The sequence below is a fragment of the Myodes glareolus genome, chromosome 6, assembly GCF_982192425.1.
Source record: "Myodes glareolus chromosome 6, mMyoGla1.1, whole genome shotgun sequence".
Classification (NCBI taxonomy): domain Eukaryota; kingdom Metazoa; phylum Chordata; class Mammalia; order Rodentia; family Cricetidae; genus Myodes; species Myodes glareolus.
Window position 1 is genome coordinate 52406288 of NC_142031.1, and position 25144 is coordinate 52431431.

The 25144-nt window shown below is 48.3% G+C and overlaps 1 protein-coding gene across 2 annotated transcripts in view; it reads right to left on the reverse strand.

The window, feature by feature from the left end:
• Window positions 1–6097: 6097 nt before the first annotated feature.
• Eipr1 (EARP complex and GARP complex interacting protein 1) overlaps window positions 6098–25144 on the reverse strand; it is a 104332-nt gene continuing 85285 nt past the window's right edge. For both annotated transcript variants that reach the window (XM_048439829.3, XM_048439828.3), the window contains 5 exons: window positions 22635–22734; window positions 13609–13745; window positions 10508–10675; window positions 8707–8871; window positions 6098–6607 (listed from right to left, as the gene is read on the reverse strand). In XM_048439829.3, coding sequence (XP_048295786.1) covers window positions 6433–6607; window positions 8707–8871; window positions 10508–10675; window positions 13609–13745; window positions 22635–22734 — 745 coding nt within the window. In that variant the 3' untranslated portion in view covers window positions 6098–6432. The remainder of the gene's footprint in view (window positions 6608–8706; window positions 8872–10507; window positions 10676–13608; window positions 13746–22634; window positions 22735–25144) is intronic.

Genomic DNA, 25144 nt, shown 5'->3' on the forward strand with positions numbered 1-25144 from the left:
CTAAGAATTATGGCTCTGCCTGGTCTTAAATCACAGAGTGGCGACAGGCATCCCAACAGTGATCCATGAGCAGCGGCACAGGTCTGCACGGTTAATCTGTGTGAGTTGGTGACCTGGATGGGGCCAGGGTTCCATCCCCCCTACTCCCCCCCCACCCCCGCCACTTGCTGAGCTGCTGCTGGAGCTGTAGGACCAGCTCTGCTGGGTAAAGAACTAAAACACAGCTGTCCCCTCTGTGATGATGTCATGCTACTTTCTTTGCAGCAAAGTCAACAACCAGAAGTAGATGCTGAGGTCTAGGCCAACATTAGTCCATCCTGACACCTCTGCCTATGGGGACACTGAAGCTGATCAGGTAGGGGGCTCCTGACGGGCAGGCAGTGTGGTACTTTATGGTCAAGGTGCTCGCTTAGGTGGTTTCACTATGCCTGGCACACCCAGAGTCTTCACCCAAAAGCCAGCGTGCATCCTGGCCATGTGTTCCTGTCTCAGGCGCCGCTGGCATGCGGGTCTTCTTCGGTGGAGGCATACACCCATGTGAACAGAACAGGGACTATTTCATTTCACAGATGAAGAGACGCCTCCCATGCAACTCTGAGTTTATCTGCGAGGCAGGATCCAGAACAGCAACAGGCCAGCCACTCACAAGTTCTGCGCTTCAGCAGGGACTGAGTGCGAGGGCTCTTCAAGAAACAGGGTTTGGGATCTGCTCTTCCTCAATGAAGGTGCCCATCCCTCTTGGGGCAGCTCACCAGCTTCTACAAGCTGAGCAAATGGGGTCCCCTGGGCATCAACTGTTGCCATCACTTGGTCAGCAAGCCCACTTGTGCATCTTAGAGATATCTGGAAATGACCTGAAGTGGACATGTCCCCTCCCCACCTACACCCCAAGCAAGCACACCATAAATACTGACTCCCTCTCCCTCCACTCTTCTGTCCTGCATATCTCTCTCTGTTTACTCGAGGAGCCAGATACTGCACTGGCAATACCCCTCAGTTGGTCAGGTGCCATCTGAGACGTGGATGTGCTCTTTAGGTGGCTTTTGTCCACCCAACCTAAAGCGGAACACCCAGGCTTCCCAGTTGCTCCTGTAGCCCAACACAGGTCCAGGCTGGTACAGGATTTGCCAGTATGTGTATGGCAGCTATCTCATTACCTGTGTGCATGAATGATGACCTAGCGCTGATCAGATGAACCCGGCAGGCCATTCAAACCACTCTGTTCCTCTCCTTAGCCCTGACCGCTTAAGAGGGGCAGTGGGGATGTCCCGTGATAGAGGTCTCTCAAAGCATCCCTGCCACCTCTGTGGAACCTCCTCACTATCAACCGGCACAGCTCAAGATGGTCTGAGTCTCAGAGGCAGCACTGTCACCCTGGGCAACCTCTGCCCACAGCTGCCCATATGTCTTTGCACTCTGTGTATCCTCATGCACGGAAGGAAGGGTGTCTGTCCACTCTGAGGGTGACTTACATGTGTGGAAGAAGACTGGGAACTCTGTCCCCACAAACCTGTCAGTGCCTCCCAGCCTCAGCATTTCATCAGGCATTGCTGAGGCCTATGCTGTCCTCAGTGTCCAGCAGAGCCTACTGTCCCTCAGTCTGGCAGGCACAGACCAGGAAAGGCATCTGTGAGGAAGGTGTGCACAGGAGCCTCAGGATAGCCCCTCTTGGTAGTTTCCATTTGAAACCCTGAAAAGCGCAGTCTTAATGTGGAGAAAGAAATGCAAACCCCATTAAGGGTCATGGAACCCCATACTGCTGCCCTGAAAAGGGAGCTGCCCTCCCCTTTCCCAGCAGAGACCTGACCAGCCGGCCTAAAATCCCTACACACCAGGTCTTGCTCACCCTTCATGCATGTTTACCATACTTTCCTCTCTTGCACCTTTGCCTAGGGGACTCTGAGCTGGTTCTTGTAGGTACTTCTGACCACTCTTTTGTGAAGGCTGCTGCCCTGACCTGCATAAGCTCCGGTCCCAGAGATGACAGGCATGTTACACGGCTTGTCTTGCTCTCTTTTCTTAGCATGGGACATCCAACACTCTGGGCAGGGCTGTGTCTGAAGAGGGCTGTCCAGACTGCTGGGCCTACTGCATGGAGACTGCAACTTTGAGGAAGGTGGCTAGAGGACAGTATGCAGAGGTTCTCCTGTAGAGTTGTCTATGATGGGGAGGAGACAGGGAAACCAGGATGCTTTAGGGTCCCTTAGCAGGTGTGGCTACCCTGATCACTCTAGGAATATCAGTGCAGTCGGGGAGCCCAGATGTGGATGAAGGGAGCCAGTGTGCTTTGGGGGCCCTTGGTACCTTCAGGCTCCCACCTGCAATGGGACTTTTCACTCCAGATGGGGACCACAGAGTGAAGTGCCCTTGAAAATGTCAATCATTGAGGAAAGCAATTCAGGCTTTATGAAACTAGATGAAAAAAGTCGGCCTATATCAGGCCTGCTTAGACCTAGCAACTGACCGAATGGATCCCCAGATGTCACATATCACCCTTGCCCTAGCCCTCCTTGCCCCCTTCTTCTAGCACTCAGAGTATGAAGCAGTTTGCTCTTTCAGCTGCTTTCTATACACAGAGGGTATGGGTGATGTTGGCAGAGGCCGCTGGTTCATTTCCCAACCACCTTGACTTGAAATAATCACACAGAAATCTGTATTAATTGCAATATTGTTTGGCCAATAGCTTAAGCATATTTCTGGCTAACTCTTATATCTTAAATTAACCCATTTTCTATTAATCTGTGTATCATGGCTTACCAGCAAGGTTCCAATGCATATGTCTCCTGTGAGCGGCTACATGGCTTCTTCCTGACTCCACCTACTCTCTCACTGGATCTCTCCCAGCCTGGTTTTTACTCTGTTAAGCCATCAGCTGAAAACAGCTTCTTTATTAACCAATGGCAATAAAACATATTCACAGCATACATCACCTACCACATCAGGGCAGGACTAGGGGCAGCGTGCCAGGACCTGGTGCAACGAGAAGGTTCTGGAGCATTCACAGAAGGTAGGACTCTCCTGTGGCAGGTACAGAGAAGGGTTCTCGACATCTCCATACAGCTGTGTGCAGAGGCCACAGGGATCATGGAAGCCTCAACTACGGATGTAGACACTTCTTCTCTGGTCATTCTGAAGACTGGGGTCTTTCCTGTTCATCTGTCACTGGCCCCGGACACAGGCATTGCTGTCAGATGGGTAGCAACTGAAGGACTTAGTCCTTAGGGAAATGGTCAAGGGATCCAGAGGGAAGCTCCAGGGAAAATATCCCATAAAGGTCCTAAGGAATTCCTAATGGGGCAGAGAGCCGTGGAAGGGAACGTGAAGAGGCAACCAATGAGTAGGACCTGATGGGGATAAAGGAGCCATAGTGAGGGAGGGTCAGCAGCGAGGGATGCTGGGCACCTGGGTGTCCATATGAAAGAGGCAGAACTATCCCAGAAGGACCCAGGACCTAAATGTAGAACAGTGAGATGTTCAGAAGAAAACACAGTTGGTCAGGCAAGTTTAAACCATAAAGGGAAAGGCTAAGCAAGCTGGGTTTTATCTTTTTTTTTTTTTTCTGTAAGTGAAACTGCTCAGCAAGCAACAAGGTGAGGAAAACAGGTTATGTGAAATTACATAGCTGATAAGGGACTTACACCCAAAATAAAGAACTGTCAAAATCAATAGTAATTAAACACACAATTAATTAACAACCAACTGAATTTACAGGCTTTGGTAAGGAGGGCATCAGATGGTTAAGGAGTGAATGAGCTGTGTAGCAGGGGCAAGGTTTGCAGTGTACAAGACTGAAGTGTGGGCTGAGAGCAAGGGACAGGCTCTCTGTGGAGAGGAACACACACACCCTGGAAAGCACTAGGCAGTGTACAAAGTCGCACGCACACCTACCAGGACCCCGAGATCCACTTTTTGTTTGTCTCTTTGAGATAACCTTGTTTGTCTCTTTGAGATAACCTTGTATGCCGGGCTGGTCTTGAACTCACAGCAATCCTCTTGCTTTCAGCTGAGTGCTGGGGCTACAGGTATGTATATCACACGAGGACCTGAAATCTACTTCTAAGTGTCTACTTGGAGCAATACCAGTGAACTTGGAAATGTCAAAAGACAACCAGACCCAGGGTCACCAGGTAGCCCTCCACCTCAGGGGCTGAACGTTGCGTGCTACCAAACATGGCATGGATTTGGCCATAGGTCCTCAGCTGACCAGTCCCTGCCCAGAAATAAGTGTCTGTTTCCAGGGACCTGTGTACGCATTTAAGACAACTCTACCGTTAATTACCAAACACAAGCCACAGACACCCTCTGTGGGAAACTTGCAGTTGTTACGGGTCCCCAGAGCAGAGGGTAGCCTATAGAAAGAAACAAGATATCTGGGCTCAGTCACCTGGGCACGATGCTCTGTGACAGTCTCCAAAGACAAAATTCACACAGGCAAGAGGATTCAGATAGTCAGGCCAAGACCTGGGAGCCCAAGACACAGCAGGGAAGCATCTGGTTTGACAAATTGTTCTGCATTGTAAAGATACATAGACTGTGCAGTGAAAGTGACATCACCCAGCAGGGCAGTGAGTATGCCCACACACACCGTCTGGTCCTGCCCGTGCCCAGGCATGCAGAGCCAGGTCCAGGATGTGACCCCTTAGGCTTGCAATGTGGGCTGTCCTGAGAAAAGCAAGTACTCAAACCTTCCAGGTGTACATAGAGGCCAGGCCAGGGGTTCAAAGTGATGCTGTGGTCTGATGGATAGACCTTGGAACTGACTGGACCATTCCCCTCCTCCATCCCCTCTCCTGACAGGTAGAAGAGTAGGGCATCAGGGTAGGGAAGCGGTGTCTACAGGAACAACCCTGTCTATTGCTGAGGTAGCTTCTCAGATGTGATCATGTGTAAGACCTACAAGACAAGGCCCCAGGACCTACAGACAGAGCTACAGACATGAGGGTGGGTTGGCAGTGCCCAGGGCTCCCTGTGAAACTGAAGGTGGAATGTTCTGCTGGTCAACCATGGTGACTCCACCCATTCCTTACTTCCGACATGATAGAGACCAGCAAAGAGCTAGCTGGCCTCAGTTTCATTCTACAAGCAGAAGTAAGAATGTTCCACACGCTGAGTGACAACTTTACTGTATGTGTCAGACTGTTCTATATAAACTTGTCAACTTCAAAGTCATCTGAGAGGAGGGAAGCCTCACTTAAGAAAAGGCCTCTATAAGATCCAGCTGTAGGGCATTTTCTCAATTAGTGATCAATGGAGAGGAGCCCAGCCCACTGAGGGTGGTGCCATCTCTGGACTGGTGGTCCTGGGCTCTATAAGAAAGCAGGTTGAGCAAGCCATGAGCAGTGAGCAGTAAGTCGCACCCCTCCATGGCCTCTGCTTCAGTTCCTGCCTCCAGGTTCTGATTTCCTTTAATGATGAACAGTGATGAGGAAGTATAAGCTAAGTAAACCTTTTCCTCCCCAACTTGCTTTTTGGTCATGTTGTTTCATCGTGGCAATGGTGATCCTAACTAATATACTATAACAAACCAACAACAACCCAGGCTCCCAAGGATGGGCACTCGTCCTTTACACCTGTAGCCAACAGTCCACAAGAGCTCTGCCTAAAGGATGGCAGTGTGGGCAAGATACACCTGTCCACAGGTGAGGGATGGCAGTGTGGGGAGGGCACACCTGTCCACAGGTGAGGGATGGCACTGTGGGGGGGGGCACATCTGTTCACAGGTGAGGGATGGCACTGTGGGAGGGCACACCTGTTCACAGGTGAGGGACGGCACTGTGGGAGGACACACCTGTCCACAGGTGAGGGATGGCACACCTGTTCACAGGTGAGGGATGGCACTGTGGGAGGACACACCTGTCCACAGGTGAGGGATGGCACACCTGTTCACAGGTGAGGGATGGCGCTGTGGGGAGGGCACACCTGTTCACAGGTGAGGGATGGCGCTGTGGGGAGGGCACACCTGTTCACAGGTGAGGGATGGCGCTGTGGGGAGGGCACACCTGTTCACTATACTCATTGTTTCCTAGTTGGTTTAGAGAAAACAAAGAGCCATGTGATATCCTCAGTGAGGCAGAGCCTGAAAGGAGGAGGCTATACGCATCGCTGTGCACTTTATTTCAGTGAGAATAGCAAGATGGAAACGCACTCATGAAGAGTTAAACTCCCAACACCCTTAGAACAGAAAACAAGAATCGAGCTGAGACTGGGCTACCGTCAATTCACAAAGCAACATAGGAACGTCCAGCATGGCTCCCTTCCGTGCTGGGCACTGTGCTGACAGCTTCAGACGAGCTTCTGGCAATAGCTCCCACGTCCCTCAGAGCTCCTACAGAAGCAATGTTGCTTACCCAGGAGGCAGCAGTCTGCAAAGGGAACTGCCTCATGGCTGCAGAACCTGAGAACCTGCCAAGTGCCAACCAGCAGTGCCCAGGACTAGAGCAGGATGTGGTACTTCAGTGCCCTGGGGACTCTGTTGATAACTAGTCTCCCATCGTAACTCAGGGAAGCAAACAGCCATGGGTCAGCCGAGGCCCAATCCACAGCATACACGCTGTCCTCGTGCTCCTCGTAGGTGGCAATGACGTTGTCCTGCAGGGGTTCCTTACTCCTAGAGCCCAAGAGACAGAAAATCACGTGAGGCACAGAGGATGTGAGAGTTCACGGAGGAAAACGAGGCAGGAACAACATGCAGCTGAAGCCCAGGAGACGGCATCACAGCTCTGGGGACAAGGCACAACCTATGGATTATAGACACCCTAGTGACTAGCAATGCCTTATACCTCCACCCTTGGCACCATGAGTTCCTGGGGTGACCACCTATCTGGTGTATTATGAGGGCCCTGTCTAGAGACAACAATACTATGCCTAATAGAGTATAACAGCAAAGCTGCTAGTGTGCGAGCCAAATGGACACCAGAAGCAGCCAGGCTAGCTCTCTGCTGCACAGAGTAGCCAGAGTCTGGCTACAAAAGGTTCTGTTCAGGATCTCTGTTCAAGTGCATAGCCTTCCTGGCTCTGGTATTGGGTGAAGTAACACCCTCTCCCCATGTCCTTAGACATGAGCCTAAGCGATCCTGACAGAGAAGCTCAGGACTGTGAGCATGTGGCACACATTCCCAAGGAGCAGGCCTCCTGGCCTGCCTCAGGTCTGGAATCCCACGTGCACAGGCCACTTCTCAGAAGGCACAGCTGCTCTAGCACTTTCTCCCCATCTCACAGAATGACTTCCAGGCACTGAATGCAGTCTGGGGGTCTTGAGTGCCTGCACAAAATGCTTCCTTTCCCCAGGAGACAGACGGAGCTCTTAAAGTCCTCCTTAAATTTCACCTGGAATTTAAGACATTGAGAGGCCCCCACATCCCAGCAAGTGGACTTGCCAGTGGTCGAAGACTGCTTTGTGACAAACACCAGGCAGAGTCTCCACAGGGAAGCCCATCTTTCTGAATTCAGTGGCATCAACATGGCAGGAAGTCATCAGGACAGTCTGCCAGCCACAATCCCTCCCCTGCTTCCTTAATGCTTCCCACACAGGGGGCAGCACACACATTAATCACTCAGCAGACTAAGGGAACAAGTCAGTTTCTTGCCTGGCACAGAGGGGTTGAAAGACAGCCTCCTTGGCAAAAGCCAAGTCTACATGGCACCCAGGAAGAACAGCTGGAGGCTGTGCACCTGAGCTCAGCAGTGCACCCACAGGAAATCGACAATGGAGAGACAAACCCTGCAGATGAGCCACACGGGATGTGACTAGCCAGACACAAGTGAACAAAGGAGTGTGTGTGGACACAGACCAGTGCCAGGGCCTGCCGTGTGCTCTGGGCTCTCTAGCAGTCCAAATTGTTGGGCCTCACTCCAGAACCTTCTTTCCTTTGCAATCTGGGCACAGATTTCTGGGGCATACCTTAGGGGAAGCTACTAACATACAGGAGCATGGTAAAAACCACTTAGGGAACAAGAGTGTCTCCCTCCAGTGTGAGCTCCACAAAGCGAGCTACAGGCCCTGCTGCCTTCTCTCACAACATAATGAGAGCACCCGTGCTGACTCACACTGGGAGTCCAGCCAGGCGCGAACTCTGCAACCTCAGACCCCTTTGTGTGCAAGAGACAGGAGCCCTGATAAGAAGAGGGTGCAACCACAGCCATCTCCCAGTCAAAGATGCACTTAGCACGGGAAACAGGTACATGACATTGCTTTTAGAAAACACTGAACCACAATGGTGTGGCTGGGAAGTGTATACCAGAACACTCTATGCAGTGCTCAGGGCCGAGGAGGACTGACTAACTTACTGACCTGGACTGAGACCTGCATTACTCAGCTGAGAGCTACGAGGAAATGGTCAGCACTATGAACTATCCATTGAGCATTCCGAGGACACTATGTAGTTAGTGATGCAGGGAGTGACAAAACTAGGGAGAATCAGCCACACTGTTACCAGAGTTCAAATCTGGACAGCAGCAATCTTTCAGATATGACATATGGCATTCAAAAAGACTGTGGAGAAGACAGAGATCCAGGCACTCCAACCATGCCAGAGGACCTCTTATAACTCTCCTTATCCCACAGCTAATAACCTGCAGATCTGTGGTCTGTGACTGCAGAGAGGAAGGGACAGCATCCTTCTCACACACAGAACTCGCCTGGCCCCAGACGTCATTGGTGACCACAGAGCACTCCTGCCCAGAGTCTCCTGCAGCTGTGTCCCTTACTTCTCAGCATGGTGCTCCTCCGGGTCACTGACGTCATCATCGTCCACCAGGTGGCCAAAGGGCTCTGAGGAGATAGACACCATATTGGACAGGATGACTCTGCTATCGCTGCTGCCAGTGAGGACCAGCTGGTCATGAGAGTGGTTGTAGCGGACGCTCCACACCCTGTAACGGTCATGGGCAGATGAACGATTGTGAGTGAACACACATGAGTGTCCCCGACCTTACTGCACAGGGGAGCACTAGTGTGGCAGTGCAATCAACACCACATATGCTGTTGCCAGGAACGTTGGGGAAGGAGCTAAAGCCTACCATGTGCTGCTCCAGAATATTCTTTTAGGACCCAGCACACAAGACCAGAAGACTAAACATCATCTGTAGAGGGAAAAGGTTTGTCACTCAGAATTCTGTCTCCCTTGATGCCACGAAACATCTAACCAAGTCCCGCATGTCTCTGCAGCTGTGTGTTGCCATAGGACCCGAGACAAGGGCCTGTGTCAGGTCTGATACAGGGCCACTTCCTCCTCACAGTGGCTAGGGTACCTGCTGAGTTTGGCCCCCTGATCCTGCTAAGGTCACAGACGATGCTAGTGCTCCCATTTGGAGAGTGCAGCAGGCCTCACACAGGGAGCTGTGCTCAGCACAGTGGGTACAGCGAAGTTTTCTGTTCAGGCTGCAGCAAATTACAGCCATTCATCCAGTTCATCAGAACTGCACAGGAGGACCCTGGGGCCTCACAGACTCAGCACCACTTCTGGGAAGGAATTCACAGGTCCAGAGGCATAAGCCTAGGAAGGAAAAGCCCTGGAGGGAACTCCTTACCTAGGGAGGAGTCCTCAGAAAAGTAGCTCTTTCTCTCAGCCAGACTTTCATATACACACATACACACACTTTTCCTGTACATACCTGCATACATTCACATATCTCCTATACACATACATATTACACATGTACAGACACTCATATAATCACATATTTCCTATATATGTGAACATCCACAGTCACATATTTCCCACACATGCACACACAGACACACATTATACACACATACTATTTCACACTCACACATTTCCTATATACACATACACATATTACACATACATACACATTCCCACTTCCTACACACTCACATACACATGTTCACACACATTTCCTACACACATATTACGCACACACTCACACATTTCCTACACACACACACACACACACACACACACACACACACACAAACACGTGTGTGCAGCACATATAGGCTTTCTTGGAGTAAAATCACGATTTTATGGCATATATACCAGTCTGCACTCCATTCTTTTTTTCTCCCAGCATATGGTACACATCCAGACAATATTTGGAGAGGATGAATGGTCTTGGGCGCCCTTCCATATCCACACATACAGACATGCCTCATTCATTCTGGCAGCTGCATAATCTCCTCTGCACGGATGTCACCAAATTTACCTAACCAATCCCCTACTGATGGACATTTGGGTTGCTTCCAGGTTCCGTGCATGGCAAACAATGCTGTGTGAACATCTGCGCACATTTACTTTTCCACACTTGAACCGGCGTGGTGTAAAGGGGAACCGAATCTGGTGTTTTTCTTCCCTTCCTACACTTACAAATCACAAACATTCACATTTGGAATTAGGGTTTCTTTAGGAAGAATAAAGCTGAGCTGATTGAATGATTCACAGTAGCACAAACTAAGCTGGTTTGTGCTTTTCCAAATGGTAAAGTAATTAGCAAAATAAATTACATAATCCCCTCTTCCCTAAAGCAGCATGCAAATGAGTTTCTGTACCAGTGGGAGTGCTCCTCCAGGGTCTTCACGGGCTCGGTGACATTCCGTGTGTCCCAGAACTTCACCTTGCAGTCATCTCCGCAGCTGGCGAGGTAATACTGCTTGTTGGGGTTGAAGTCGAGGTCACGCACCAGCTGCCCGTGAGCGTTCTCTATGCAGTATATCTGGCTGGACGGAGAACGCACACGGAAAGAGGGAGTGGGCTGGGGAACCACCTCACTTCTCCAGGACTCTGGCTGAGCCCCAGCTGAAGGAAGAGCTGGTTCATGCTCCTGCTGGTAGCCAAGCAGAGGGCAACCCAGCCTGGGTGCCTAGGCTCGGCCACTTCCTCCCCCTGCAGAAATGATTCACAGCAGAGACAGCGCTGCCATCCCAGGAGTGTAAGTGTAGTTCCCTGAACCAAATGGACAAGTGGAACAAAAGTGTGGCTTGGTGGGCCAGTCAGATAGCATAGTGGGTAAAGATGCCTGCCTCCAAGCTTGGTCACCCGAGTTTGCTCCCAGGGATCCAATTCCTTCAAGTTGTCCTCTGATTTCCATGTGTGCACCATGGCAAAACCACCCCACCCACCCCCATGCACACTCTAAACAAATGAATGCAATCTCCTTTAAAAAAAATTTTTAAATGTACTTGGAATCTTGGGAGTGGGAGTGGGAGTGGCCAGAGGGACAATGGCAGCCATGCAGAAGTGGGACCAGACATGTGAGGGCCCTGGCATCTTCAAAGCACAAAATGAGAAAGGGAAGACCGAACAGCAGTGAGTGGTGTGTGGCTACTATTTGGAGCTATATAGAGAACGAGAAAGAAAAACAGAGAAAGTTAAAAAGCCTCCAAAAAAATGTAGATAGGGTTTGCTATGCTGGGCTTACTCTGTGTCTGTCTGCACCCCCACTCATTCTGAAGGCAGGAGATGTGGAAAGGGTGTTTGAAATCATCCATATGGTGGTTTAGAGTGCACATGCTCAATGCACACACACCTGAATACATGTGCCCACTGTTCACACACATATGCACTCTTCATGCACATGCATGTATATACACTTGTGTATACGCATATTCATTCTCTTTCTCTTCTCCTTTTTTCCTTTCCCCATCCCCTGACCCCTGTTTCCCTGGCTGCCCCTCACAGGGTCAGAAATATAAATATTCTAGTCATCTGATGCCATGTACCCAAAACAAGGTCAGGTCACCCAATGAGGGTGGATAGTTAGTGCTAGACCCAGGATAACCCTGCGGTGTCCTTCCTATCCACACTTTACTGACCCCTCTCCCTCAGGGATAACTCAAGCTTCCAGTGCTATCACTGGCTTCCTTATTTGCTATGGCTTCAGTGGGGGTTAGGGAAAAACCTGGAAGAGATAATAACCTTTCATATAGCAGAGCCCTATCATAGTCTTTTGCCCTGCAACAAATATCAGCTCAGCTCCTTCCCTTCCCTCAGGCTGGATTCCCCATTTTGATGGCATTTTAATTGATTAACTTATGCACGTGTGAGATGTGTGTACATGTGTATTCATGTACATGAGGGCAGGTGCACATGTGTAGAGGTCAGGACAAACTTCAGGTATCTGTCCTGTCTTTCCACTAAAACAAGGTCTTTTTGCTGTTGTGTAAACAGGCGTCTGCCCTTGGGTTTCTGGAAGCTCCCTAGCCTCTGGCTCCCGACACTCCCTGTCAGCAGGATGTGCTGGGATTACAGACGCTTGTGTTTGCTGCATCTGGTTTTTATGTGGGTCCTGGGCATGTGAACTTAGGTTTTCAGGCTCACAGGAAAAGTGCTTTTACCCATAGAAGTGTCTCCCCAACCTGGCATTTTACATCTTTAGCTGGCTCGTATATACTACATGTTTTCAATATCCTGGCATGCCTACCCCTGAAAATCAGATGCCCCAAACCTTAAGAACTCAGAAGATATGAGCTGTAAAATCAAAATCCTGAAGGTCGCAGGCAGTCACGTGTGCTCTGGGCCTGACTGAGGCTCGCTTCAGTTTCCAGCAGCACAACTTTAACACGCAGCAGAACAAACAGTCCCGGCAGCATGGCTAGACAAAAGTAAGGCTGTTGCCAAAGGAGTCACCCATCAATGAGAGGAGAAAGGGTTGCTGTTATGGGGACACTTCCTTTCGAAGCCGGTGCCTTGTCACAGAGACAACCTGGACACAACAAGGTCACTGTGGGGAGCTGCCAGCCAGTGTCGTATACATCTTGTATTTTGGTGTGTGAGCCAGTCTTTGAGCTTCTGGTCTTCACATCCTTCAAAGAGCAGCAAGGAGAGAAGCCCAGAGGACAAAGAGAAGGGGCCTGTGTGGGATATCCATCACAGTTTGAGTCTGCGGCCTCCAGCTTGATCAGAAAGCCAAATCACTCCTTTGTGCAGATATGCACAGGGGAGGAGTGCCTACCAGTTATTTATCAGCCCTGGATTTTCACAGGGGCCTCGGAACTAAAATTAAAGGTGTTCCCCCACCATGGAAGAAGCCCACGTTATTACATGACATTCGTCTCTTCAGCTCAGTGATAAATGATGGTGTGCTAAGGGGATAAACTGCATCTTAAAGAAGCCTGTGCAGGCTCCTGTTGCCATGGCAACAGACATCCCACCATCACTCCTCTGCCTATCAAAATCACAACTGGAACAGAAAAATCGCTCTTGTTTGTTCCATTAGAACTGCTGGTTGTTGCGTATAATTACTTAAATGACAAAATATGATTGCCCAATAGGTATGGCTCTTGAAAGCACAGAAATGGCCAGACAACTCCACAAGGGAGGCTTAGGCTGGGGACTGAAAGTGCCAGCCTGCAGTGCTGATCACAGAGATGGAGCATCTGTGTCGCCATGGGGCTTGTGAGGCACCACAAAGCCCTGGCCTTGGATTCCTTCTGTGCTGCCTCTGACACAGGAAACACCTAAAGGACATCACAGAGCCAGCTTCCTACAATGGACCTGCCAGTTTAATTTGGGGTGAAGATAATTCCCACAGAAATAAGACAGAGACAGCAAGTCACATGTCCCCAGCACCTCTGGCTTTCAATCAACTCCTTCAGAGGAAGAAGGGAAGTGAGAAGGAAGCAGGGATCCAAAGTGTGGGCACATCACTGACCTCATGCTCCGTGTGTCCCATCCTCGCAGGGTGGTGTCACTTGCTGTAGCCACCTGGGTACAGTTGTGGTGTGGGCTCCACCGCCCTGCAGTGAACCTTAGCTGCCCCCTTCCTTCCAGAGCTGCTGAGCTGGCCAGCTGGGCATGATGGATATTGTTCAAAGGAGAGGAGAAAAATTTGACTGTTCATAAGATTCTCAGGATTTTATGGAAATAATTATAACAATTAGGAGATTTAGTCTTTGTTTTCCTCCCTTAAAAGACAAGACCATTTGAACCTTAATGGAAAAATAAAATAAAACAGCACAGCAAAAAATAGAAGGCACATTAATAGCCCTATTATGGAAGGCTCGCTTCAAGTGTGATTAGAGATAATCAGCTCAAACTTGAAGAGAACAATATGGAATAACTCAAACAGCTGGCTTTTCCAGAGACAGAAAAATGAAGTCCCCGTGGCCAGCTCCACAATGACACAAGTTCTTTAATCAAATGCTATTCCCAATACACAGCCTCTTTCCCCTTTATCATGAGGATCACAGGATCCTCATAGGGGTTCACTCAATCTCCACAGGCTGGTGAGGCCCACAAAGCTGCCTCTTAGGGTGCTGAGAGATGGCAGGCCTTGGCTCCAAGCCTGAAAGATAAGCCCACTGCACGTTCCCCTGCCTGGGATCTTCTGGCAAAGGCCCACAGCTCTTTCCATTTTCCATTGGAGTTCCATTCATCTGGTTGACTTGGGTACCATCTCTCATACTTCTCCAACATGCTCAAGCGCACTGTGATGAATTCATTTAAACCTTCAAACTGCACCCTCAGCGTCCCCTGAGAAGCTGTGTGGCCACTCACCCAGGGAGCTGGGAACAGTCAGAAGAGAAGGACTTCTGGAGTTGCTAATGAGGCGCAGTGTCCTGTGGTAGGACCCGGCCTTAATGTGCCTTCCAATCAAGAGAGGAGCATGGGTCTGACTCTGGTTCTGAACCACAGCACTAGGAAGCAAAGTCACAAGGACATGGATGGAAGTGTCATCAGGGCTTCTGGAAGAGACTGAGAAGTCACCCTTACCCGAGGCTCAGGCCTTCCTCTCACCAGTAGAGGCCATCAGAGTAGAGGCAAGGAGTCAAGAAGATAAACCTTAGGAATGACCCACTCAGGGCAACAGCGTGGATATGCTGCAAGGACGGCCACCACCTGTTTTCCTGAGACATGGAGACAGACAGCTCTACAAGAACTCCACAGGGGATGACAAGCACAGTCATGTTTTTCAGTGTTAAAAAGAAATACTTAGGGTTTCCTGGTTTGAAAAAGATGATTAAAGGCATCTAACAAATGTTTTGAGTGAAATGTCACTGACACAAACAAAAGGAAACACATTCAGTGAACACAGTGTGGTGACCTGTGTCCTCCTTGAGCCTCACATGGGAACATTTCAGAAAAGCCTTGGTGACAGAGTTGCAAAGACAAAGAGCTACACTTTTATCACCATGGCCACTGAGCCAGAAGGAAATCAGGAGCAAGCAGCCCTGTAGAAAGAACCTAGCACCCCTACCCCATCTAGGAGGAGGAGGAAAAGGAGGAGGAGGAAGAGAAAGAAGGGGGAGGGAGAAGAAGAAGGAAGAGGAGGAGGCAGGGCTGTGGTGCTTACACTGTTAGGTGGCACAAAGTGAACCATGCCAACAGGAGCAGCTTACGTGACAGCTCTGGCCACTGTACCTGAGCCCCTTCCCAGCCTTGGGCTGGAGACAGCTTGAAGTCAGTGACTAGTTTAGGTTTGACACAGGATTGTGTCTGACACCTGGACAGAGAAATCGGCTTTCTCTGTGTTGGTACTGTAGGAATCTGGATGTGATGGCTGGAACTGCTGCAGCTGCCTTGTCAGCATCATGACAAATATGTAATACGTAGACACGGCAGAGCAGATGGCTACGGAACAGAGGACCTCCATGCTGCTGGAAAACTGCTCCATTTTCTTTACCCTTGCATCACCCTTGTATCAGACTGACCAACTCCCTTTTCTCTCAAGCCACATCTTGCACTTGCAGTGAATGCAGCCTGCCATCTTGCAACATCATCTGAATTTTCTTGAATTTTGTCATGACTCCATACACAATACATGGATCATCTCAAGAGCTCAGCATGACTCTGGGAATGAGGTCAGAGCAAAGGCAATGGAGCTATGAGCAATAGAATTCATGCAGGAACCTGGGCTTAAAGAGAGCAAACTAATCTGTAGGGGGAACTCTCAAGGCTGTGTATGGCCACTGCTTGCTGCTTGTAACCAGGTTTACAGTGAGAATCAGAAGCTGAACCACAGCAAAAAGGCCTGAAAAACATGTACTTTGGCTAGAAAACAAGCACACTAGAAATTGTGGACAGGCTGACACAGCCACTAAAGAGACTCAAGCTACTCGAAAAGCAATGGGATAAAAGAAGACACCTTGAGGGCATCTCTGGAACTGGCCAGATCCCACCAGTCCACAGGGATGAAAGAATAAGCCACTGAAAGACTTTTCCTTGAGACAAAGCACCCCAGGGTGCCCTTCTTACAGAGGCTGCCCACCCAGGCATTCAAACGCTGCTACCAGTCCAAGAAGACCTGGCTGCCATCAAGCTGGCAGCAGACCTTGGCATCATCCACATGGTGCTAATTTTACAGGGATGTAGAAAACAAGAGCTGCAGGACCATGGAGGCTTCCACCCAGACTTGAAAGGAAAGACGTGGAGGCTAGACAGTGCACGGCAGGGCCAGGATCCCTGCGCGCAGCCCTGGGAGGGCAGTGTCCCCGAGGGCAGTGTCCCTGTGAGAGTGGTATGAACTGCAAGAGTAAAACCAAAGCAGCAGTCGAGATCCCAGCATGCTGGGGTGATAAGAACATGAAACATCTCCAAGGGAAAGCAGCAGGTATTGAACAGAGCCAGCCTAGAAGAGAAACCCTGCAGCCTGGCACAGGGCTGCCCAGGAGAGAAACCCCATGGCCTGGCACAGGGCTGCCCAGGAGAGAAACGCTGTGGCCTGGCACAGGGCTGCCCAAGGAGAGAAACCCTGTGGCCTGGCACAGGGCTGCTCAAGGAGAGAAACCCCATGGCCTGGCACATAGAAAATACACACAGGGTAGTAAGAACACCAGGTGGTAGAATTCTATATCATGGCCATGTACTGGGTTTATACCAAAAATGGCTCTGTCGGCTTTTGCTTACTCTTCCTCCTGTTATACAAACATCTTGATCCTAGAAGGCTATATGTGCAAACTCACAAATTTTTACCAGGATGAACCAGAATGCAAAAATTGTTTCTGTGATACCAATTAGACCCCAGTGACCTCTTAAGAGACCATCCTAGCTATAGTCAATCCTTTGGCCAGGAACAAGACTTTTTGTGAGGAAAAACTTAAAGAAAAGTAAGTTCAGCAGCAACAAAGTTATACTGTGTCTACAGTGGGCTTCATTTCTTTCTGATTTCTGAGATGGGCACTCTCTAGGTAACCGAGGACACTGAACTTGAGCTCTTCCTACCCAGATCTCTCAAGAGCTGGGCTTACAAGTTGTGTACAGACACAAATTCATCTTTCATGCTTGAATGTCGATTATTACTTACTGACTCTGAACATCATTTAATCATGAAGGAAACACAACCTGCTTTTTGACACCTTAGTTTCTTTCTTGTCTCTGCCCTAGAATCTTCAGTGATCATTATCGATAATCCAGTCTGGACATCAAGTACTATTTAGCATCCCATATATATATATAATCCATCCATGAACCCATGTACTCATGGAGGTGCCTCTCCATGCATGCACCTAACTAGCCTCCTACTCAGTTGCCTCCCATCCATAGCACTCGCCCACCCGTCTGTCATCAGGTATGTGTCAGATGCCAGCCACGTCACAGTGAGAGATTCTGTCCTAACAAAACTCTATTACATGCCTGATCTCTAAATCAGGGATGTGGATGAAGATGTTTGGACAGGCAGGCATCCTGTTATAAAGTGGCAGAAACAGACCTCCATCATAAAGCCTGCAGTGCCACCCTGGTGACAGGAATTCCCTTGCCTGTACCCCTTCAGCGCAAGCCTGACCCATGTCAAGGCATCACCTATCTACTGCAGCCAAAGGCTCTGCAGTGGGTCACCTGTCAGAGGATGCTGGATGTGGACTGGTGGGCATTCAGAATATGGAGACCTGGGCTTGCATTACCACTCCAGTGTTAGCAGCTCCTTTCTGTAAACACACTTAGTCCTAAAGACGTGGATGAATCTCCTTGTTGGCAGAAAGATACTTCTACAGTTGGGGATACCAGCACTCAGCTGCTCAGCACTGGAGAGTGCTGGGGATCGATGAGTTATCTATAATGTTTACAAAAATCTAAAAATGCAGATAGCTACTCGGCCACATTAAGATATGTAATTGGTAAATTACTAAACTCTATGCCTTACAGAGAATTGCTTTTAAAAGAAGATAGCTTCACATATAAAGCTCAGGCTTAGCCCTGAATTCACTCTGTAGCCTAAGCTGACCACGGACACTTGGTGCTCCCACCTCAGCCTCAGGCACTGAAGTTACAGGTGTGCACTACACCCAAGCACTGAAGTTACAGGTGTGCACTACACCCAAGCACCGAAGTTACAGGTGTGCACTACACCCAGCACCGAAGTTACAGGTGTGCACTACACCCAAGCACCGAAGTTACAGGTGTGCACTACACCCAGCACCGAAGTTACAGGTGTGCACTACACCCAGCACCGAAGTTACAGGTGTGCACTACACCCAGCACCGAAGTTACAGGTGTGCACTACACCCAGCACCGAAGTTACAGGTGTGCACTACACCCAGCACCGAAGTTACAGGTGTGCACTACACCCAGCACCGAAGTTACAGGTGTGCACTACACCTAGCACAGTTGTCCTAAATGTAAGTTCACCAATCTCTACCTCAAGTTCAGGCTCTAAAGGTGACATTTACTCTCATGATCCAGTCAAGACACCGGAAATGAGTGTCACAAGAAAACCAATTTTCATTTATTTTTCACATTTCCACCAGCAGCTTACAAGCTTTATTAATAGCCTTGTTTACAGCATGCTGTTCTAAATATTCATTCCCTGTCAATCAAGCGCACTCTCCCTGGGCACAAGGCTACGGATAACTGCAGACACTCAACCTGAAGGCATGAGCCAGCCTCTGAGATTACACCATCCTAAGGATGGAAGCAGGGGCTGGGCAGGCGAGAGCCTTGGGAATCCTTTGCTGGAGTAAGTTCTGCAGCTGTCACTTATATCAAGTCCCCTGCAGAAGGTTCTTTGGTCTCTTTAAGCCTCTTGCTTTCATCTGCCTAGTGGGAGGGTCAAAGAACACGTCTGTATTTAAATGTCCTCAAACACTGGTCAGAAGGAGCTGCCCCTCTAAAATTGCCTGCACCTGTTCTGACATCAAATGGCCTAGGCCTGGGACATGGCTGGCTCTTAAGAGTCTAAGTTTACTTAGCTCCAGGTCACAAGAAATTCATGGAGAGCAAGATCTGTTGTCTGCACTGTGGAGCCAACTACCACTCCTCATTCTGCCTGCTTGCTAACCTCCTCCCATGCCCCCTGGCACTGGGTGAGTAGAGACACATACATAGCATTCATCCACGTGGGTGTATACTTTTCTCAGATTAGAAACAACAGAATTTTCCTATCATCCAGGTCTCCAAACACAGGGAAGGAAGGGAAGACACCAAAGAAGGGATCTACAGAATAGAAGGTGCAGTAGGCACATCCTCCCCTGCTTTCTCTGCTCTGTAAAGCAAAGCTGTCGCTGCTGCAGGTCACATAGGGCAGCTCCAGGAGGAGGAAGCGGGAGGCTAACCAGAGGGAGCCTTGGGTTATTTTCAGGCTTTTCTTTGGCGTCACTCGTCACAGATGTGAAGCCAGAGAAGCCACAGCCACAAATACCAGCAGAGCAAACCCAGAAGCACTTAAGGAAACCTATATGTACCCTACAAAATGCACATCAAAGCAAGTTAGGAAACTACCCGTCATACTCACCTGGCTGGTGGAAGACCCCTTATCCATCTAGGTGGAGTCTAATATGTGAGACTCTAGATAATTATTAACTCAAATGGCTCACGAACCTCAGTCTAGGACATGAAAACCTAGGCACCTAGGAAGATCTGGATGAGAAAGCCTTCCGAATTCATGGGTCCTTGGGATTGTTAGGCTTAAACCAAGGACAGTCCCCAAGAGGAACAGTGTTTGGGTAAGAAGCAGTAATCAGGCTATGAGAAGACAAAGTGGAAGAAGCTGAGCTGAAGACTGCACATATCAGGTCTCAATTCTGTGACAGAAAAGATAAAGCTGAGAAAATAGTGACAAGGTATGAAGACAGGAGGTAGTTACCTGAGGAGCAAGAAGAGCATAGAGAAAATTGGTTGAACACTGGGTCTTTAGGGCAGTGGAGGCCCCTGCAGGGCACTACAGCATGGAGCCCCATCACTTTGTATCTATCTGGACCACAGGATCCAAGGCGAGCCTCATGTACTGTGGACTTTGGGGATGTAATGCAATGTGCATGGCTAACAACATGAGGCTGTCAAGAATGCTGCTCAGGGGACTGGAGGTATCGCTTAGTTCAGGTTTCTGCTATTCTAGAGAGCATTTCAGGGCCTGCTAGGAAGTGCTCTACAATTGCGGTAGAGTTGCATCCTTTTAACTTTTATTTTGAACAGTGTTTCACTAAGTTATCCATTCCAACCCTGAACACACTCTATAGTCAAGAAAGCCTTAAATTGCAATCCTCTTGCCTCAGCATCCTGATTAGCAGGAATTATAGGCTTGTGCTGTTTAAAGTCTATTTTTTTTTTCATGAAAACCTTTGAGGTGGGAAAATATGGGGTAGTAGGGAAGAGAAATAACAAAAACAAAAAAAAGTTTCAAAAATGCCATAATGAAATCTATAATTTGTATGCTAATTAAAAATGAGTTGGGTGGGTAGGGAGGTGGAGAAGGATCTGGGAGGAATGGGGAGGGAGTGAATATGATCAAAACGTGTAAAATCCTCAATGAATAAATAAAATATTAAAAAAGAAAGCAAGAAGAAAAACAGCAAAAGCTATGGCTCTGTGTAAGCCCATACAAAAGATGGAAATAGGTGATGTGGCACGAGAAATACTTCCAAACCACATCTAGGTCTGGGAAAAACATTCCTGTGAATGCTGACTTAGAACTTTAGGCCACACTGTGTCTCTTCACGGGAGCTACTGTGTGTAAGAGCTATCATGCGGAGGAACTCCTGTGTAGACACCAGGCAGGAGCATCACCAGGGTCTGTGCTTTGCCCCCTTGACAGAAGCACTGATGTCCACAGAGGGCAGGCAGCGGGATGAGGAGATGGAAACAGGGAGGCCACCCAAGCCTTCCTTGCTGTCCACACAACCCGAAGACCCGCCCACTCCAGGCCTCCCCAGGGCTCAGCTAATGATTATAAATGGCAAAGGATCTCCAATTTAATTGCAGAAGGTAATGATGCAGGGAGCATAAGATTAGATTCACCACAGAAGGCAATATCCTCAAACAATGGAAAAGGAGAAGCCAGTATGAGGAGGCTGCAATCGATGGGAAGGTTTCTGTATTAAATACCACGGCGCTGGGTCACAAAGGGATATTGACAGAACTGCTGACAGCAGATAAAAAAGGGGGAGAGAAAACTAAATTGGTCTCTGCAGAAAATAAGTTACAGATTAATCACCCCGCCATGAAACGCTTTAGCGAGGACTTGGGGTGTGAAGATGTGTTCACTATTTGACCACAGCACAGGACGGCCAAGGGCAAGCAGGACCTCCTGAGCTAAGACGTGCCCCCTGGGCCTCTGCTGGGCACAGTCCCAGCTCAGGGACACCAAGAGTGCCAGGGAGGCTGTACTAGCTCTTCCCCAGGGGCATCGCAAGCCTGCCTGACGAGCAGGGGAGGAGTATTTCCCTTTTCTTTCTGGAAGCTTTGACAGCTACGATACCGCTGAAGGAGGAGCTGGAGGGCTGCCGATTATAACCCAGCCCTACTCAGATCAGCTAAGGTGGAGGTCAAGAGCATGTTCCCAGACTGAACCTGTCAACAGGCATGCCAAGGCACTACGTCCCCTGCTTCAACTTTTACTTTAAAAACTTCTGTGGATCTGGTATTATCATATAGAATATGGTGATTTTTTAAAATTGTCTTTTAAAATGACTTTTTTCCTTAAATACCATCAGTGCTCTAGGAAAGCAGGCCAACCCAAACTTTACTTGGTACTATGGCAAGAGTTTTTAGGCTTTAAAAAGTCAGTTAATATTTTAAGAAGTCTAGCATCTATACCTCATATTAATAACCACACATCATCACTCATGTTTTCTCTTTAACCTAGGGGCATTATTAATATTGTAAAGCACCACGAGGGAAGGAGCTCAGCAAGCATTATGGGAACAAATAAACATAAGACCTCGGCTACTGTGAAGGTGACGATGTGGCCCTAGGGACATGGCACTATACAGTTTCTTCTTTCTACAACTGATACTCTGACAACAAGTGCAGTGAAATTATGAATGCCTGTAAACACGCATTTTACAAAAGAAAGATTTAAGGAATCAAACATGAAAAATACACACAATACTTTTCTCTACAAAAGGCAAAATATTCAAAATGAGTATCCAAAAACAAACTGACTCCCAAGAAAGTACTCAAATTCATTTTTAAAACTCATGTAAATGCAGGGGAAGCTAGCCAGCAATGTGGAATCAAGCCTGCATAAGTGTCCCTCCTCAAGTGTGGTTTTAAAAAAGCCTTGTGAAAAGAGCACACTTGGACCTGAAGCCATCCTCAGTGAGGCTCGGTCTCATTTCACAGTGCTTTCCTCTTGGACCCACAAGGCCTAGCACTCAGTTCTCTACACCTCCGTCCCTGCATAATTCCTATGCAATAAATAATTTCAAAATTCCAGATGTGTGGAGGAGGAAGTGTATTCTGAATTCAACCCAAAAAGTCCAATTCCAAAGACCACCCACTGAGACCTTTGTCCTTCTTACTCACCACAGCCTGGCTTGAGCTTGCCTGGAGGTCCCACAGCAGGATGTGGCTGTCAGCCAGAGAAATGACCTTCTTCCCATCCCCCATCGGCTCCCACACGACGCTAAAGAAAGACAAATGCCAAATATTAATGTGAACAATGGGGACCCCCGATCCTGTAGCCATAGATTCTATACAGACCTTTCACACTTCAGCAAGCTCGTTCACTGGCATCTAATGACACATGTCAGAGCCACTACCATTGTCTCAGTGTCCCCAAAGTCACATGTCAAAGCTGTGACCACCAGCATGAGGGACACATCGGGTAGGAAAAGATCATGAAGGTAGGATCTCTGGAGGGGACCTGAGTCCCTGAAGAGGAGAGAGCAGAGTTCGCAGCCCTGTCTCTCTGCCATGTGAGGACAGCAAGAAGGTAGCCGTATAAGCCTGGAAAACAAATCTCATCAAGAACTAAACCAGCCAGTACAGGGGTGTCGGTCTTCCAAGCCAGGAGTCACAAGAGTACACCAGGCTGACTCAGGTGCTCATATGACACAGCTCACCTGTCACTAAGGAACACACAGCTGGCCCACAGGAGTAGGCAACTGCAGAAGGCACTGGAAGAAGGGATCTCACATGTGATGCCTTGTCTTTGGTGGGGCAAAGGCAACACCTTGCAGAGGTGAGAAGTGCAGAGCTGAGAGCTGCATCCATACTTTAGGCTCTTGACAGGCCAGTTGTGACAGGAGCTACTTCCCCTTGAGTCAATCACAGCCGTTTCCCACTGATGCAGCCCAACTACTTCAACCATGGATCTGAAGGGTTAATAAAAAGCAAATGTCTTAGAGAGCTGGGATGGATAAACGAGGGCTCCCTTTGCTCAATAGCCTCTCCAGTATCTGTTGTAGGCTTTTTCATTGATATCTACCATTCTGTCTGGAATAAGAATCTCAAAGTTGTTTTGATTTGCAGTTCCCTAACTGCTGGGGACAATGAACTTACTTTTTTTTTTAAATGTTTCTTAGACATTTTTACTTCTTTCAAGAACCTTCTGTTAAGATCTGTAGCATATTTTTATTGCAGCAAAAAAAAAAAAAAGAAAAAGGAGAGAGAGAAAGAAAGGAAGAAAGACAGACAGACAGACAGACAGACAGACTTGAATGTGAAACCTGAAACACTGAAAAGACTAGAAGAAAACATAGGCTACAGACACAGGTACAGGAAAGAACTTTCTGAATAGAATTCCATTTGCCTGGGAATTGAGGCCAATAACTAACAAGTGGGACTTCATAAAACCCCAAAGCTTATACACAACAATCAGTGAAGATGTTGAAGAGGGAGCCCACAGGGTGGGAGAAACTCTTAGCCAGTTGTATATCTGACAGAGGATTAATATCCATAACATATAAAGGACTCAAAAGACAAAGTGTCAAAAAAAACAAAAACAAAACAAAACAAGATAAAAAAAGAAATGAATCATTAAGGGGGGGCTGGGATCTAAACAGAAAGTTCTCAAAACAAGGGGGAAATGCTAAGAAATATCCAAAAACAAACAAAAAAAATAAGAAAAAAAGCTCATCATCTCTAGCAACTGCAAATTAAAGGGCCTTAGGGACTCCATATGACCCCATCAGAATAGAAAGAGCAATGACAAATGCTGGAGAGGACGTGGAGAAAGGGGAACTTTATCCACTGTAAGTGTGATTACAGACTGGTCAAGCCACTCTGGAAATCAGTGTGGAGTGTCCTCAAAAGGCTAAAAATAATCTGCCACGTGACCTGGCTGTACCAGTCCCCAGCACATGGCCAAAGGACTCAGCAACCTACTCTACAGTATCCTCAGCCATGCCCTTCGCCGCTCTATTCATGACAGCCACAAAGTGGAAACAACCGGAATGTCTTTCACCTGACAAAAGATAATAAAAATGTGGTACTATATAGATTAAAGAAAAATGGAACCACAAACTTTACAAGTAAATGGATGGAACAAGAGAAGATCATATTGAGTGAGATAATCCAGGCAACAAAGGGAACTCTAGCTCTGTGTCCTTGTCCCGGAACGGCTTTGGTAAGGCCTATCTGACACTAGAGCCAGTGCCTCACAGAAGTCAAGGTTGTGGTTTCTGGGGACCCAACTCTAATACAGGATTACCCTCTGTATGCTGTGAATATGTTTTATTACCATTGGTTAATAAAGAAGCTGCTTTGGCCTATGGCAAGGCAGAATAGAGCTAGGCAGAAAGACTAAATTGAATGTAGGGAGAAAGAAAGCCGGGTCAGAGAGAGACACCATGTAGCTGCCTAAGGAGAAAGACTCCCGGTAGCCTTGTGGTGATACATAGATTAATAGAAATGGGTTAATTTAAGATGTAAGAGTTAGTTAATAAGAAGCCTGAACTAATAGGCCAAACCGTGTTGCAATTAAAATAGTTTCTGTGTGATTATTTGGGTCTAGGCAGTCAGGAAACCAATGGGCAGTCAAGGCCTACATGACTCTTCCCCCCTGGGCTGTGGTTATTAATCCTACGGCAGTG